Source organism: Thermobia domestica, chromosome 9 (genome assembly GCF_964235325.1).
Source record: "Thermobia domestica chromosome 9, izTheDome1.hap1.1, whole genome shotgun sequence".
Taxonomy (NCBI): Eukaryota; Metazoa; Arthropoda; class Insecta; order Zygentoma; family Lepismatidae; genus Thermobia; species Thermobia domestica.
Genome location: NC_137462.1, coordinates 69,258,152 through 69,276,048, shown reverse-complemented (window position 1 = coordinate 69,276,048; position 17,897 = coordinate 69,258,152). Strand labels below are relative to the sequence as shown.

At 37.3% G+C, this 17,897-nt stretch overlaps 2 protein-coding genes across 7 annotated transcripts in view; both read left to right on the top strand.

Annotated features, from left to right (window-relative positions):
- The window catches only part of LOC145694723 (uncharacterized), a 629,124-nt gene that overhangs the window by 321,055 nt on the left and 290,172 nt on the right, over nucleotides 1-17,897 (top strand). For 4 of the 6 annotated variants that reach the window (XM_081771270.1, XM_081771268.1, XM_081771269.1 and 1 more), the window contains exon 3: nucleotides 17,656-17,733. The gene's annotated coding sequence lies outside the window, so the exon portion shown is untranslated. Of the gene's footprint in view, nucleotides 1-3,266; nucleotides 3,369-5,246; nucleotides 5,529-17,655; nucleotides 17,734-17,897 lie in introns of those variants that run through there. The other 2 variants (XM_081771273.1, XM_081771272.1) reach the window with 2 other exon arrangements.
- On the top strand, nucleotides 4,929-5,483 carry LOC145660866 (uncharacterized). Its single transcript, XM_081726293.1, has one exon. The coding sequence runs from the start codon at nucleotides 4,929-4,931 to the stop codon at nucleotides 5,481-5,483; it is 555 nt and encodes a 184-aa protein (XP_081582419.1).

Sequence of the window (17,897 nt, the reverse complement as noted above, 5' to 3'; positions counted from 1 at the left end):
ACCTAAGTATACTTTGATTCATATTTAACAAACCCTCCAAGTTTCGTAATAATCGCTTTATTCTTTCTAGAGAAATAAATATGTTTGTGTGTATACTGTGTGTACTGTTTATTGCACCTTATAGTAATGCTTTCAGATCTCTAAGTTGAGGTAAAACGTTTTGCTTTATTACCACAAACACATATATAAAATATAATACAATATAATTTACAAGTGTGACAATTTACAATAAACAATAATACAAATGTACCAAAAGGTCATGAAAAGACAATCAAAACTATCACAATATATGAAACTTCCATTGGGTTACAAAAACGTACACTACTTCCTTCTTTTGTAAGAAATGTTGCATTCTCTAACAAGACTCCAACAATAGTCCCCCATCATTGAAGGATCCCATCGTCCCTGGTACCTTTTCTCCATTGCCATTATATCTTGGTGGAATCTTTCTCCCTGTTCGTCGCTGAGAGCACCTAGGTTAGCAGGAAAGAAGCTGAGGTGGGAGTGCAAAAAGTGGATTTTTAAAGACATCCTACAACCCAACTCTTTGTATTTCTGTATCATGTCCTGTACGATTTCTGTGTAACTCTCAGCTTTGTTATTGCTCAGAAAGTTGCGCACAACACACTTAAATGCTGTCCAGCCAGCTAGCTCAGCACTGTTTAACTTGCTGTCAAAGCTATCATCAAGCATTAATTTCCTAATTTGGGGACCAATAAACACTCCCGCTGAAATCTTAGCATCACTCAGGTTAGGGAACTTATCTCGCAAATACTTGAAACCTTCACCAGATGTGTCCATGGCTTTGACAAAGTTTTTCATAAGTCCTAACTTGATATGAAGTGGCGGTAGTAATATCTTATTAGGATGTACCAAAGGAGCGTATTTGACGTTGCATTCTCCAGGTACGTAATTCACTCTAGGTTCCCATTCCTTCACTTCATAATGTTTGTCATCAGCTCGGCTATCCCATAAACATAAAAAACATTGGTACTTCGTGTAACCGCACTGCAGTCCTAATAAAATACCAACTACCTTGAGATCACAACATATTGGCCAACAATGGTCCTTGTAATTTATAAGATTTAGCAAAGTTGACATGGTGTCATAGGATTCCTTAATCTTCACTGAGTGCGCAAGTGATATAGAAGGCTTTTTATTTCCATTATGTAAAAGGACAGCTTTAAGGCTGACCTTTGACGCGTCGATAAATAACCTCCATTCTTCTGAAACGTAAGGAATTCCTAGCTCAGCCATCAACCCATTTATATCCGTACATACGCACACATTATCTTGAATTGAGAAATAGCTTGAAAATTGAACATGCCTTTTCCTGTACACTGATATGTTCGTTTCTGCATCCAATAAGTTCCACTGCTGGAGTCTTGATCCCAGAAGTTCCGCCTCTTGTTTTGTCAGGTGCAAATCACGGACTAGTCCGGGGGGAGGGGGGAAACTATACCGTAGTGGAAAATTCAGACTGCATTAATTCATTGTTGTCAACAATGAGTCTGTATTCCATTCTTTCTTTCTTTTGCATTCTGTTACATTTGATAACAAATATTGATAACCATTTCATGAACAAAACGAAAAAACTTGGAGAATTGTATATATATGTATTAAGATATACATATACTGTACGTTTTAAAAAAATATACGTTGGAAGTACATTCTATTTTTATACACGTTTCTAATTTACAGAGAGCAATACAAGTGTGTTGTTGACTATTGTAAATATTCATTTTTATGTCTGTGTTTGTAGTAATAAAGCAAATCGTTTTTACCCCAACTCAGGAGATCTGAAAGCATTACTATCAGGTGCAATAAACAGTGCACACAGTATACATACAAATATATTTATTTCTCTAGAAAGAACAAAGCGATTTTTACGAAACTTTTAGGGTTTATTAAATATAAATCAAGGTATACTTAGGTATAATTTCTATGTTACTATATGTAAGGGGACAGGAGCTAGGGGAATAAAATATCTGAAAAAGGAAATTTTTGAGGGAATTTCCCGAAAATCCCTCTGTTACGGGAAAACTGTACGTGATGGAGAGAAACCGAGTGCATATTCGAATTCAGCGCAAAAAGTTCCTTTAAGATCAGGTGATTTTTCTCATGTAACAAACAAAAAGTTTAAATTTGTTAACTAGTGTTATATGTAGGTAGAAAAGCTTGTTAATTCTCCCTTTTAACGTTTTATCTCTCATGGTGAAAACTAGGTCAAATGTTGGAAATTTTGAATCAATTCTGATCGAACGATGATCGAAAGATAGTCACTTAATTTTTTTTTTAAATTTAGAAAAAAGGACAAAAAACTCGTATATATTTGAAAACTAAAGACTACTTAAAAGTTTCAATATGGTTGTGCTATCATTCTAAGTACTGTATTACTTTCAGCTTAGTGCAACGTTTTTGTGCCATTGACATTGGTGGAGCGTTCACCTCTGGTGTCTGGGGTCCCTGGTTCGATTCCAGCTTGCACCAAGCGAACTCTGTGGTGGACAAATAACTGTGTAATTGGGTTCTCCCGTTTCGTCCGACTCTTTTTGTTCTATTATTTCGTTCATTCTCATTATTACCAGCGGCGGCCGCTGGGGGGGAGCCAATGTGCCATGGCTCTACCACAAATAATACAACAAAATAATATAAATAATATAATTTGCCTCTTACTAAATACATTTCTCAATTTTACGCACAGTACTTTACTTGCAACGTCATCATTGCTCACTAGATGCTGGTTTGAGTCGCGCGGTAGCTCAGAGTTACTCGCGCGCTAGCAGTACGTATCTTTCTACTCTGTTCGTGCCAAATTCTACGTTGCACTCCCGACTGTTCTAAAAATGGTTTGTGCGCATGCTCGTTAGTTGGAGAGCAGGAGAAAAGTACGGAGAAATAACTAGCGTTTTGTGCCACGATTGAAGGTGGCTCGAAGCGGGAGATTTGTTTCGCTAGGAGAGGGGGCATTGTTTTGGAGCTACAGTCGACTGGAATTCCAACACGTGATTCCTAATTCACTTGTTTCTATTGCAGTGTTTCCAAACTAGCTACTTATTACATATCAATATGTACCATCTGGATTTGACCCTCCCAAAAAATCGATTTGGAGTTTTTTTAGTTATTGTGTTGTCAACACAGGTATGCTTTTTCCCCCGGTAATAGAAAAAAAAAAAAAAAAACACATTATGCGCCTGGGTGTTTGGGTGTTGAATGTGGTGTGTGTGTGTGTGTGTGTGTATAACTAGCGAATTATATATTTTTGCGAAGGTTTGGTGGTGTGTATTTAAGTGTAGTGTTGTTTTCCTCTTTCTTTCTATTTATAAGTACTTTCCGTGAAACCAGGACAATACATTACGATGAATGCGGTAAGTAATTTACTGAAAATTCCGTTTTCATCCCTATCATATGACGACAAACTGTTAAAAATTTAGGGAGGCCAATGCCTAATTTAAAATTGTCTGTTAAGCAAGTGATCCGTAATAAGGAAAGATTGCGTCAATTTAACATGAACATATATTTGAAAAACAGTTGGATTTGTGGTTGTGATGTAGCCAATGCTTTATTCTGTTTTCCGTGTATGTTGTTTGGGGGGGGGGGGAAGCAAGCTGGACAAAATCTGGCGTCACAGACTTAGTGCATATTTGGGATAAGATTAAAAAACATGAAAAGTCAGCAGTACTTCTGAACAATGTACTAAGTTTGTCTTTGTTAGGGAAGACAAATATCCAAGCTCGGCTGGATTCTCAATATCATCAGTCCATAGTTAAGCATAATGAACAAGTAAATAAAAACAGATACATTTTGAATTTGATTATAAACTGCATTCGTTTCTGCGGAGCTTTAGAACTTGCATTAAGGGTACATGATGAGTCTGAGGACTCTTCAAATAAAGGTGTCTTTCGAGAATTAATTGATTTCAGTGCAGAACTGGATAAAGATTTGAAAAGCCACCTAAGTCAGTCATCCGTGTTCAAAGGCACGTCAAAAACAATACAAAACGAACTGCTTTCCTGTATGTTACAAGTGTATCATGATGAAGTAACTAAAGAAATAAGAAGTGTGGATTACGTTGCCATTATATCTAATGAAACAACAGATATATCTACCCAGTTTCAGTTAGTTTTAGTACTGAGGTATATCGTTGGGGGAATCCCAGTAGAGATTTTGTAAATCCCGATGGTCATGGTGCTCGTGCAATAGCAAATTGCATATTAAACCAACTGGATTCCTTGCTCAGCGAAAATCCAGAGAAACTAATAGCACAAAGTTTTGATGGTGCTTCGGTTATGAGTGGATGCACAAATGGGGTGCAAAAAATCATAAAAGATAAATATCCCAATGCAAATTACACCCACTGTTATGCACATCAATTTAATCTCATAATGTCTCGTGCAGCATCCATAAACTGCCATGCTCGTATCTTCTTCGCACATTTGTCTGGGATATGCGCATTTTTTTCACAATCAACGGAAAGAACAAAAATCTTTGATGCTATTGTACAGAGAAGACTGCCTCGTACATCACAAACCAGATGGAACTTTCATTCGCGTGGAGTAAATGTAGTGTATGAGTACAGAAAAGAGCTGATTGAGGTAATGGAAACAATTGAAAACAGTGAAGATATTAAATTGTACAGTACCATTGAACAAGCTGGAGCATATAAACTGAGGCTTCAAGATCGTACATTTGTATTCTGGCTAACATTTTTACATAGAATCATGCCTCACGTTGAGATAATTTTTTCACAGTTGCAGAAGAAAATCACAGATCCCGTTAAAGTCAGGGAACAAATTCACAATTTCGAAATGGGCATTCAGAAAGTAAAGGGGGAAATTGATCTTATAATTGAGGAAGTTCGGAATGAGTTGGAATTTGATAACATTCCATCAAAAAGACCATGAACTGATAATGAAGAACTAGACACCATGAAAAGAGATGCGATGGAAGTGTGTGACACAATAGTAGTGGAAATTAAAAATATATTTGAATTTTCTGGTCATCTCATAGCTACTAACCTATTCCTAGTTGAAGAATTTGACAACTATCACGTAAGATTCCCTGACGAATACCTTAGTGAAATGGTAGACAAATATCCTGTTTTAATAAAGAATAGACTGAAGAATGAACTTGCAGTGCTGTATGAAAGGGAAGAGCTAAAAACTATTTCTGGAGCTGTTCCACTTTTGTCTCTACTCATCGAAGACGGTTTGTGTGAATCATTTAGTGAAACTGTAAAGCTGTTAAAATTGCTAGTCACAATGCCGATGTCTACATCTGAGGCTGAAAGATGTTTTTCTGCCTTGAAGAGGATAAAGACATTCCTCAGGAACAGTATGAAAGAGGAAAGACTCAGTGCTTTAGGAATGTTATCGTGTGAGAAAAGTTTTGTGAACGATATAAGTGATTTCAATGGGAAGGTCATTGACCTATTTGCCAAACAGAAGAATCGTCGGATGGACTTTGTTTACCGCTCCCATTAGGCTTCTCCCATCTTCTTATATTTAACAGAAGTCACCACATGCTAGGTAAGTTAAAAACTATTCATTTTGCATTATGTTTATAGTAAGTTTAATGTAGGCAAAAACAGCTTCATTATATATATATCTATATATAATATTACAATGTAAGAAAATAATTCTAAAATGATGTTATTTGTGCCTTTGCATTACTTCTTCTTCTTTTTTTACGGAAATACATTTTTATTATGTACGTTTTGGCACTATCTATCATATACTCACGAGCCGCCACTGATTATTACCGCCTCTTTTAGTCTACACGGCATAACCGTGGAATGTAAACTGAAAGATTTTATTTTATTTCATTTTCGTGCTCCCGGGGATCAGATCATTGTTTTGCTATTTCTCTTTCACGCAAAGAAACTCTCTTCACACAGTGAACATATCAGAATTGCTAACTTAAAAGTGTAAACCTATTATAGTGTTCATTAATTTTCGTTTTCCTTTTCAATGTATTATTATTACGTGTAGTAGTTGTTGTACCCTTGGAAAACCAGAAATATTATTATTTCTACTTTACTCCCTGCATTGTTGGCTACTGAGTAGCAGGGCCGCCCACAGGGGGGGTGTATGGCGCAAGCTGTGCCATTGAGAAAAATTTTGGGGGGGATTTTACTCTACTTTCGAACTAGCAATTTTACTGTCGGAATAGCATTAAAACACGATTTTGAGAAGCTAATTTTCAAAAATTTTCAGGGGTGAACCCCCGTACCCCCTGCTTCAAAACTCGATGAATGAAGTACCGCGCAAGTAGCCGTATGAAAGGAAAGGTAGGTTCGTTTTAAGAGAGAAGGGCCGCCCACAGGAGGGATGAATGGCGCAAGTTGTGCCATCGAATAAAAAATTGGGGGGAATAAAAAAGTTGGGGAAGAATTTTACTCTAATGTCGAATAAGTAATTTTGCTGTCGTCAGAATAACATTGGAACACGATGCAATTTTTTTTTTTAATCTCGAAAATGAATCCCCCTACCCCCTGCTTAGAAACTCTATGAATGAAGTACCGTGCAAGTTGCTATATGAAAGGATGGCGCCAAGTTCTGGTGAACAACAGTTACAAACACTCAAGGAATCACTTTCAAATTTAGATTTGAAACTTGCCTATGTTGTCTGTTGAAAATTATAAAGTAGTTTGACATAATTGTGAGCTAGTGGTAACCATACAGACAACAGCCAAGTTTCAAATCTAAATTTGTAATGAGCCAGTGAGTGTTTGTAACTGTTGTCCACCAGAACTTGGCGCCTATTTTTGTGATTTCAATTCTTTTTAAGGCCACTCGAACTTGGCTCTTTTACAGGAATGTTTTTTGTTGGGTATCACTTCTTTTTGTAGGCTAATTTCGAGGATAACATTTTCTTTTGGTATCAAACTCAATAACTTGTAACTTGCGTCTTACTTTTCATGTAAAGGGAATTATATCAATATTTTGTAAAGAAAAAAATAATAATAATAATTGTAAAAAAAGAATACAAGTGCCATACACAGTGTGTAGAAGTTTTTATACCCTTCAATATCCTTATAGAACATATTTAGTATTGTACACTACCAAGACTACTAATAAAAGTAATGCCATTTTTTATAATTACTACTGCCCCTACTACTACTACAAGCATTCTATAATACTACTGCAGGAAATAAAAACAACAAAAATAAAAATTACTAGTACTATAAAAACTACTACTACACTGGGAAATTGTTTTTAGAGGACTTGAGTTTTGAGGAGGGAAGAGATTATTAGTTTTGGGGGGGAGTGCGCCATCAGCTTTGGGGGGGATGGGCACCCCTGCTGAGTAGTATACTCAAACTTGAATTATTGTCCGTATTTGATTCTGAGTCCAGCAGACAAGATTAAGCACATCATTCTCTTCCTTGTCTACGTTTCATGCTAGCACAGTATGCGGCCAATTCAATTAAACCCCTTCCTCTCCTCGTTTCTCGTGCCTTCCATCGTGGTTTGACTACCCTCGGCTGTGGTTGATATGTGGCCTTGCTATTACAAAAAGTCTGCTCTTGCGCAATACCACTGCTTCCACTATACCAACTTTCAGTTACGGAAACGAATTCGCTTTCTTTTGACCATCCCTACTAATAATTCTGCATTACTAGGACTATACGATATCCTTAGCATAAGAAAATAACTTAGGATATTAAACCAAATAATTAATTTGTTTGAGACGTTAAGGTTGAATTCACTGTCCGATTCTCAATTCAGAAATTTTGTTCTGTAAAGTACATGCAATTCATTTGTTTACTCTAGTTAGAAGTAATGTCGTTCGTTTTGTGTTGATACTGATATTGGCAGTAGTTTATTTTAGTATATATCATATTGTTAGCTATTGGGAAGTAACAAGACTGCTTTCGGTAAACCTTGAGAGGCTCCATCACGGCGAAATTAAAATACCACTAATTTTGCAGTAATTATGTGATAGCTTCAAATAAATAAAAGATAATCGAAATGTAGAACAAGAGCGCCATAGACAATATTATTTTACATGAGATACCGTTATCACGACTCACTTATCTGCTTTCGATTTCCAATCTTTAGAAAATCGGCATTTATTTTCGCGTTTCTAAGTGTCTGCAAACGGTAAGCTACTAGGTGACTCATGATAGCGGTACCTCATGCAAAATAATATTGTCTAGGGCGCTCTTGTTCCACATTTCGATTATCTTTTGTCTATTTGAAGATATCACATAATCTGTAAAATTAGCGGTATTTTAATTTCGCCATGATAGGGCCTCTTAAGCATTCATTGAAGTGATGTTCGATGCGCCTCTTTGCTGGAACACTCACACCAGCGGAAGAAACTCCAGCATTACATTTTAACAGGATAGTTGAACTAACATGTTACTCAGAATCATTGTGGCGGGAGAGCGGTATGCGTTTGCGTAGAGCGGCAAACACTGTGTGCATGAGGTTCCCTCGGGGTTCTCCCGTTTCCTTCCAGTCTTTTCATTCCACCTTTCCGTACATTTCGTATCATCACCGTCTCATTTAACCTAGCCAGCATACCTGGGGGATGAAAACGTAAAGATTTAATTTTTTTCGAGCGGTAAAGTTACAGTCTAGAAGAGGAACTTAACTACTAGCCAGTCTGGAAGGTCTTAGTTTTACAGGTTAGCGCTGGCCTCGGCCAAGACTAAACTTCAAAACACAGGTATTTGTTTCTTGATAAAACGTGATAGTCAACAACCTTAGTGGATAACAACTACACAATCAAAGAGTCTAATTCCTTGCAGAGTGGTTGCGTTTAGTACTCCTACCAATAATACAGAGTCCACGAACTGGGTATAGTGTTTGAAAATGTATATAAAAATTACAACTTCGCGACGTGATCAGCGAGTTCGAATCAATCGTACATAAGCAAAGATAAATACTTTCACTAGACTGGGAGAGCTTGAATCAGCCCTAGTACAGGTTTCAGGTTGACAGGAATATCTATTTGGTCTACCGGTGAGTTACGAGCTAGCGAGTCATTCTATAGAATTTCTCCAACAAAGAGTATTCGAACTCACACCAGATAGGGGAACATTGAACTTTGGCGGTCGTCTTCATAAGAAGGTCAGCAGTTTCTGGGACAAATCCGCGCTAAAACTAAGCTTTCAGAAGCAGAGTGCCAACTTGGAAGGGAAGCAGACTTTTACGGTGAGTTTCATAAGTATGCCAGCAGTTTCTGGGGCGAACCCCAGGATGAAAGCAAACTTTCAGAAACAGTGTCAAGTTGTCAAGAGGATAAGGTAGGACAGAATGGCGGGAAGGATTTACCTGGAGTTGGGCTCGGAGCTCTGGGTTAGGTTGTACCTAACATATTGGGGATACCGTATAGATAGTACGATCTTAATTGATCCAAGAACAGGGAATAAGTTCAATGGAGTCAATCGTATCAAGGCGATTGCGTAATCCCACCTAGGACACGGCATTCAACATTACCCTATGGGCGCAGAGTAGCGATGGAGTTTATTAGGGGCTCGAAAATTTTGCACTCGAAACCAATCCAGGTGACGTTCGGAAAAACGTAACAGGCGCAGGAGTTGCACTAGGCCCGTATGGTTAGAGGGTGGTCATACGTGGTAATCAAAAAGTTCCTTGGGGGAAGCAAAATAGTAATTACCATCCCGAAAAGAAAGTTGATTGGCGTGCGCACGGTACAAGGGCCAAAATCGAGTTGAGAAGAGCTCCTCTGCGTGCAACCAAAGGAAGTTGATTTTAACACAACGTGTGAGATAAGTAAGAACATACACTGATTGGTACACGTCACAAAAGATAAGCAAAGTTCTGGTAAACTGGGCGAAGCAGAATAGAGGAGAAGGGGTCTGGTGTGCGCATGAGTGTCTGTGGTTGAAGAACAAAGTATTCTTGTGGATGTGTGTGTTACGCAAAGCTCTGGATAGTACTATAATATTGAGTAATAAGTATTACCTTGAATAATCGTATCACTACTTAATAATATACGTTCAATTTTTCTTAACAAAAAGTATTTAAAAAATAGTGTAAAAAGTGCTATTAGAAATGCATTCAAGCGTGGACACTTTTACTATTGACGTAAGCGCTATTTCAAAGAATCCAAAGTTGAAGTTTTTCTCTTGACACCATAGACGAATAGTTAATTTGGATTCAGATCTTCAAATAAATATATGAGGTACAATTGGAAATGTGTCCAGGCGAGGGCACTCTGTTCTCAACGTAATTTCGTACAAGTGCGTACCATCAGCGGGTATGTAAATGACGAGAATTTATGATCCATGATGGCTAGAACGACCACCGGTGTACATTAGTATTGTCATCATGACACCTACTAGGCCTGGTAGATCATATAAGTGGCTGTGAAGGAAACGGAGAATGGCACGTGCTCATATGAGGCGAGGTTACCAACATCTTACAGATTTTGTAAGAGGTCATTGTAGGTCAACTTGTCAAACAGTGCCTTATCCAGCGTGAATTGGATTCAAGTGTGACAATGGTCCCATGTTTAAATAAATGGGAAGTGAGGAAACCACACACATCATCAAGAGAGGATCGGCATATTGTGTCCCGAGTTCATCACAAGCCCTTCAGATCTCCGCCTGCCATCCGGGTACAGCTAATAGACTTACAACAATACCTTGTATCATCCCGTACCATTAGTCGGAGATCACCAGCAGCCGTACTATGAATTACCGTCCCATGCATAGGCTGCCGTTAACAACCGCAACACTGCGGCTGCTTTTGGACTGTTGCCGTACTCGGATAGCATGGTTTACTAACTAGTGGAGTCGCATCATTTTGAGCGATGAACCTCGGTTCGGCACCACATTGGATGACCATCGTCTGCGAGTATGGTGGTGCCAAGGGAAGAAGACACATTCTGAAAATGTTTTGAAGACACACGTCGGTGTTAATCCTGCGGGCAACCATCGGGTTTAACTTCAGGTCTCATCTCGTAGTAATTAAGGAACTCTAACGGAACAATGGTACGTTCGCGGACATCCAGCGTCCTCGTATGTTACGTCTCATGACAAAGTATTCATTTACCACACTTCAATAGGACTACGCTCGTTCATACTTAGCACGTGCCGTTGTGAACTATCTGCATGATGTTGAGGTATTACCTTGGCCAACAAGAAACCCCGATCTCTCCGCGATAGAATATGCGTGGGACCAGCTAGGACGTCAAATCTAGTCGGTCGTCAGTCCTACTATCCAGGAAATCAAAGGGCACCACAATTACAACAGTCGTGGGTCAGCTTACCTCACGAGACGACACAAAGAGCTGAATGCCAGTCTTCCCAACCGAATCAATGCATGCATACAAGTCCGAGCAGATGCGAATAAAAATTACATAATAAGGTGGTGACGACACCAAAGCACTCTTGTGGCCGCTGTGACCGTCACGTACCATTGGTACTCTAATTATTCGCATAACCGCCGATAATGTGTACTTGTATGAAATTATATCGGCATCGGGCCTTTCCTTCCAAGTGCTAAAACTTTTCTGCGGTAAATGTGATAATAATTAGAAGTATAATAATTTTCTCACAGTTTATATTTACTTTCGTGACTACTGGATACGATTGTAGTGCAGTATTATTTTTCTTATCCGTTTGTTCTTCATGAAACATTTCTTTCTAAGTAATTTTGTGTTTCTGCGGTATTTAATTAAACGCTTCTTTGTTAACAACATTCGTAATACAATATTCGTAAGTTAAAATTAACTGTAAAAATCAGTGTAATTAAGTATACAATAGCTGAACCTGCGCTCTCTACACAGCACATCATTCACATATGAGTATGAATCTCTTGTCATTCCTCACAACATCTGTACATGTCCCTTTACAGGCATAAGTGAAAGACGTTTTGATAAAAATCGGCAAGGGGTATCATAAAGGGGAGGTTTTTATCGATTATTTTTTCCATATCTCACATCGTTTCCAAGATTTGAGCCTATTTCCGGTTGAAGTTTCTAATTCATGTACGATCAATATTTTAGAACTTTCTTCTTGCGTGCAGTATGTGATAAGCAAATGCATTATATACACAATTAATTATAATGTTGGTAATATATGATGTTCATTGTTCAAAACACTCCAAACAATAAAGATTCATCTTAGTAGTTAGATTGGAGAAATGATTATTCTTCGTTTTTAATTATCATTTGTCCATGAAACAAACGCCTGAGAGAAATACAACCCCTGTATACATGTATGTGGTGTTGGAGTTATATCTCGCAGGATATGATACCTTTTTAAAATTTCAACACTTCAAATGTGCCCCTGAAAATTTAATAAACAAATAACAGACACACTTTTTAAATATTCAATTAGAACTGAACAATCTACACAAAATTTGCAATCGATCAGTGAAAATGGTACCTTTCTATAGCTTATGGTTTCCGATAACTCGTGTCGAAAGGATTGGCCACAAACATATAAAACGTCCACAGACAAATTTTTCTAGCATTTAAAAATGCAGATTAGCTGAACTTACGCTCTCTACACAGCGCTTCATTCAAATGTGAGAATGAATCTCCTTGTCATCCCTTACAACATCTGTACATGTTCGTTTACAGACACAAGTGAAAGACATCTCGATAAAAAAAAAAATCGACAAGGGATACCATAAAGGGGAGATTTTTGGATTATTTTTTCAGTAACTCAGACCGTTTTCAAGATTTGAGCGTAGTTCCAGTTGGAGTTCCTAATTCATGTATGTTCAGTGTTTTCTTTCTTCTTGCATACAGTATGTAATAAGCAAATACAACATACACAATTAATCATAATGTCAGTGGTATATGGTGTTCATTGGGCAAAACACTTCAAACAATAAAGATTCATCTTAGCCTGGAGAAATGGTTATCCTTCCGTTTTTCATTATTGTGTGTCCATGAAACAAACACCTGAGAGATATACAACCCCTGTATGCAACTATGTTGTGTTGGAATGTATAACTCATGGGATATGATAATTTTTAAATTTCGCCACTTCCAGTGTACCCCTAAAAAATGTAATAAAGAAATAACATCCACATTTTTAAGTATTCAATCAAAACAGGACAATCTACACAAAATTTGGAATCGATCAGCGAAAACGGCACGTTTCTGACACTTGTAGTTTTCGAGATCTCGTTGTCGAAAGGACTGGAGACATATATAAACTTTCTTTGGAGACAAAAATGTAAACCCAACATTTTAATATACAGGATGTTTCAAACAACACCGACAACTTTTGGAAAGTGATTCCTGACACCAAGATAAGGCAAAAAGTATAGACCAACCTGGATGCATACATCCTTCCTTTCGGAGCTATATCCTGCCAAAAAATGAAAATTTCACTTAGGAACTATTATGTGCCCTATCCAAATATCCATGTTCCAAAATCCTGCAGTACTTCAGCAACAATTTTTATAGAAGTAGTTGGTGGTACTATGGCCGTAGCCAAACTCCCTCTACACAGGTTTGAGTACCTTAGGATTCCTAAACATGTATTTCTGGATAGGACACACACAAGTTCCGAAGTGAAGTCTTTGCCTGACTACAGTAGGTCCCATAGTTTAGGAACTCTTGACCTTTGAAGTTCATTTTTTTAATTCCTAAAGGAAGCATTTGTGCACCCAGGTTGGTCTATAGTTTTTTCTTATCTTTGTGTCAGGAATCATCTTCCAAACGTTGTCGGTGTTTTGAAACACCCTGTATAGATACCTGGCTCCTTGTGAAGCAGTTACAAATTATTTAAATTTTATATAATACTTTCAATAACATCGACCAGTGATATTAAAAAAAAAAAAAAAAAAAAATTGAAAACGAAGAGTTACGAATAGCGTATTATTCATTAATCGAACACGTAGCGTCTGTAAAGTTTACTAAAGTTAAATTGTAAATTGCAATTACAAGTGGAGCTTTATTCGAAATTCAACTTCTTACTTTTGTCAGTGGCTTGCGCCTCCCAGTTTGTGAACCATTTTGCCATACTAGTGCCATGATCGCATGTTATTTACCGGGTTCATACTTCACATTTTTAAAATATCCTTGGTTGCAATACAATGGACGGTAAGGTGGACATTTCCTCACGGAAGATAAATATTTTGTCCACAACGTATGTAAGAATAACAACCATGCATGCACGTGACGCCAGTGAATTTGTCCAAAAGTATTGTAATTGTGTTGCTTATATCCTATAAGCTTGATTCTACAGTATGTATAGTATAAACGTGGAAAAAATGTTTCCATCTCAGTTGCACAGCAAAACGATCCTACGTTACATTTGATCTAATGCTACGGACAAAATACGCCTTTTTGGGCGTGTGTTGTTATTACATGTATATTTCAATTGTGAACATCAAATAAAAAAAAAATATATTTTTCTCCCATACTTCCGGTTACACCTACATTTCGTTGACATCTATATATTCACAGCTATTCATTTTTAAATGATGATTATTCCATGTATATCATAATGTTGTCGTTTTCAAAAAAATTCTTTTCGTGTGCATATTCAAAATCAACATTATCAGTCTATTAATCTCTGGTCCCTCCAACTCTTCTTCATAACTATATTTGGGTATCTTTTCTGTTTTTTTATTGGGGGGGGGGGTTCATTTTTCTCATGTTATATAACCTTTTATGGGCCTAAGTGCCATAGTGGTAGAGAGCCCAGCTCTGGTGCGTGTATGAAGAGAAAAATCTAGGTATCTATAGTAATCGCGAGGACTCGTGAAGCTTGACCTAGATTTACCAATTTCACCAGCCAATTGAACGCAGGAGCGTGTCCCGGTCGTCCACCCCCCACCCATGAAATTATGCCAGTGTCGCCTCTTGCGTTATACGGAGAACATCTCCTGAGGTTACAGTGTTGTCGAATAGCCGCTAAGTTTCGTTTTGTTGTTAATATTGTTGTTTTATATTTTTGCTATTATTATTGTTGCCATTTAAATCGAATTTTCACTCATCTTTCATTATCACCGTCTCCTTTAGCCTAACCGGCATAACCCTGGGACGTAAAACTTAACAGATTTAATTTCATTTCATTTCGAGTATGCGTTCGGAAGGCAGCTCCACGAGATGTGCCGAATTTCTCCGATGTATGACACGTGAGGGAATGCAGTTCTATGATTCGTCGCGGTTACTAGAGTACGTTTATCTTGGCACGCTTCCCGCCTAAAGGATGGACCTGTCTGCAACGCGTTCTTGCCACGACACGTTAAGTTGTGACTTACAAATAAGCTAGGAAGCAGCAAAATGCTACACCACTCACAAACCACTATAACACACTTGTTCGCGTGTGGCAACTAAGCGCTTCAACTACCTGTCAAATAGCAATGACCTCATTTGATGCGTTTATTGGATTAAAGCGTTCACGTGAGTGCTAGCAGAAAATCTTTAAAAAGCCAACCAAGTGCACTGGCGGGAAGTGTGCCAAGATAAAACAAACGTACTCTAATAGAAGGAAAATCAGTAGATTCCGGCCACGCCACGCCACAGGAGGCTTTCCTAGCTCTACTGCTGCTGCTACAGCAGAGAGCTTCAGTCTTAGAAAATCAGTATTGTGGTGCAGATTTTCTGAGCTCTGTAGTATCCACACACTACGATAATGTTTATCAAATTACGTAACCATGATTTTCTGTATCTACCATGTACTGACAAAGGACACACAATATTGCGGCCGTACAGATTACGCATTGATAAACAACAAACTTGCACGTAGCCTGGTACAGAAAATCTTGTGTGTGATACAGAATCTGACTAAATTTTGCTCCTCCGAATTTTCTAGATTAAAAGCCACCTTTTTTCTTCTCAGTGTAAGGTCCCAGGTTCGATCCTAATCCACGCCAAAGTTGGCTTTGTAATGGAAGGACACCATGTGCATTTCGTTCTACTATGTTAATTCCACTATTGTCATCCATCTCATCACCAGTATCCCCCGAAGCCTCGGTGCATAATCGTGCCACATTAAACCGAACAAGAAATCACCTTGTGTGTATTGTAAACGTTTCCTCGTTTGCTTCTTGTTATTTTGTTACCGGTCAAATATAGAGTTTTCGCCCGCCGATGATCATTTCATTTTGCAGGATATCCAAGTTACTACCACTTCCATGCCTTTATTTTCATTATAATATCCATCATTCGTTGTTTCTATCATCTTTCTGATACGTGTAATTCCTTTTCTGATTTTGTGAATAGTTCCTAGTATATTCTCTTTATGCTTTATTGTGTAGTCTTCAGACAATAAGTATCTGATTTTGTTTGATGCATTTCACAGGTGGGTACGTTCATTAAAATTTCATCTGCTTCAAAAATCCATATTTCACATCCCCTTTGTGTTGATATATCAGTTACGTTCTCTCTCTCTCTCTCTCTCTCTCTCTCTCTCTGTGTATATATATATATATATATATATAATATACCTAGGTATAACATCATATGGCGTTTCTAAGTCAGTGTAAACCACCAACTTAGAAGTTAATTTCTTTCTTACTCAGGAAATACCTTAGTCTTGAAGAACTTTTGTGTTTCCACAACATGAAATTTCCGACTTATAACTCATTTAGGTACAAAATTCTTCCGTTCTGTAACGTATTTACAGTTTTCGTTCTTGAATAAATAACTAAATAATAATGTATAATCAGTTTTAACTGTTCGTTCGAATTCGTAAACCCTGCCCTATAACCACGAACAAAAACATATCTGTAGTACCTTGTGAAATATAATAAAATATATACATATTTTATGCTGTAAGTTTATTTCTGTGTCAGGTTGGTATGTTTTTAGAATGACTTTGTGTAAGGTTAATGGGTAGTATATACAGATATGATACATTTTTTTGTAAACAAACCATGTTCTCAGCTAGTTTTCATATATGAAGTTGTACAATAATTTTAAATTTGTCTGTAGACTGCTTTATTAAATTCATAAAAAAATTAATTTTAATTAGGAAACCTGTATTTGATGAGTGGTTACACAGTTGCTTTTGGAGCTCTCGCGTAATATGCGCGGGGGTGGGAATTTAACAAGTCTTTAGGCATATTCCAAGTCGAAGGCCATTCTGGAAGATCACATGGGAAAAGATAACTGAAGGTCAAGAAAAACGTTCATATTTATTTGTTTAAAACCTTTATTTTTCAGCCTTGTAACGAGGCAACTGTGTAGCAAAAACGAAACTTTATCATAATATGAGTTTCCATAATTACCTGCTGAGTGCTGAATAAACATTCATCACGAGAAATATTTACGTGTATTGTCTCTTTGTATTAAAGTATATTTCAAATGACTTAGTTGTGAGAATATTTGCTTTAGGTTACAGTTGATATGATTAAGAACTTCTCAGAGAATGCTGCTGGTGACAAGAAGGTGATAAAATTGAACTGGAAATTATATTATTTTAGTTCAAACATAGACACAAGCTTAATGACTTATTATATTCACTGATTCTCCTCACCATATTAATTCATGTTTGCCAAATAATGTTATGAGAGATATATGTAGTATATTTGTTTATTTGAAATTGCAAACGTTTCTTTTCACTATTAATGATACATTAAACCTGAGAGATGGATACAAAGTTTAGTGTGAGACATGAATCATATACTCCGATGCTGATTCACATTCTATGTTAACAATAATCCTAGTATTGTAATGTTGCTTATGATCATTGATTTCTTCTTGCAGGTCCAAATAAATCCGTGTCATAAATGTCAACCAAGGTCATGAATAGAAGACTGCGACTATAGAGGAGCAAATATGAAGGTAGGTTGATTGTATACGAACATTTTTTTTTTTTTAAAATTATAGATAACTGTTGGGAGAGGTCTTAGTGACTTTTGTTAGTACTGTGGCCTACAGTAGATGCTAATAACAGTGCAGTTTTCTTCAGTCCAGTATTTTATCCATTTCGGATATTTTATTCAGTG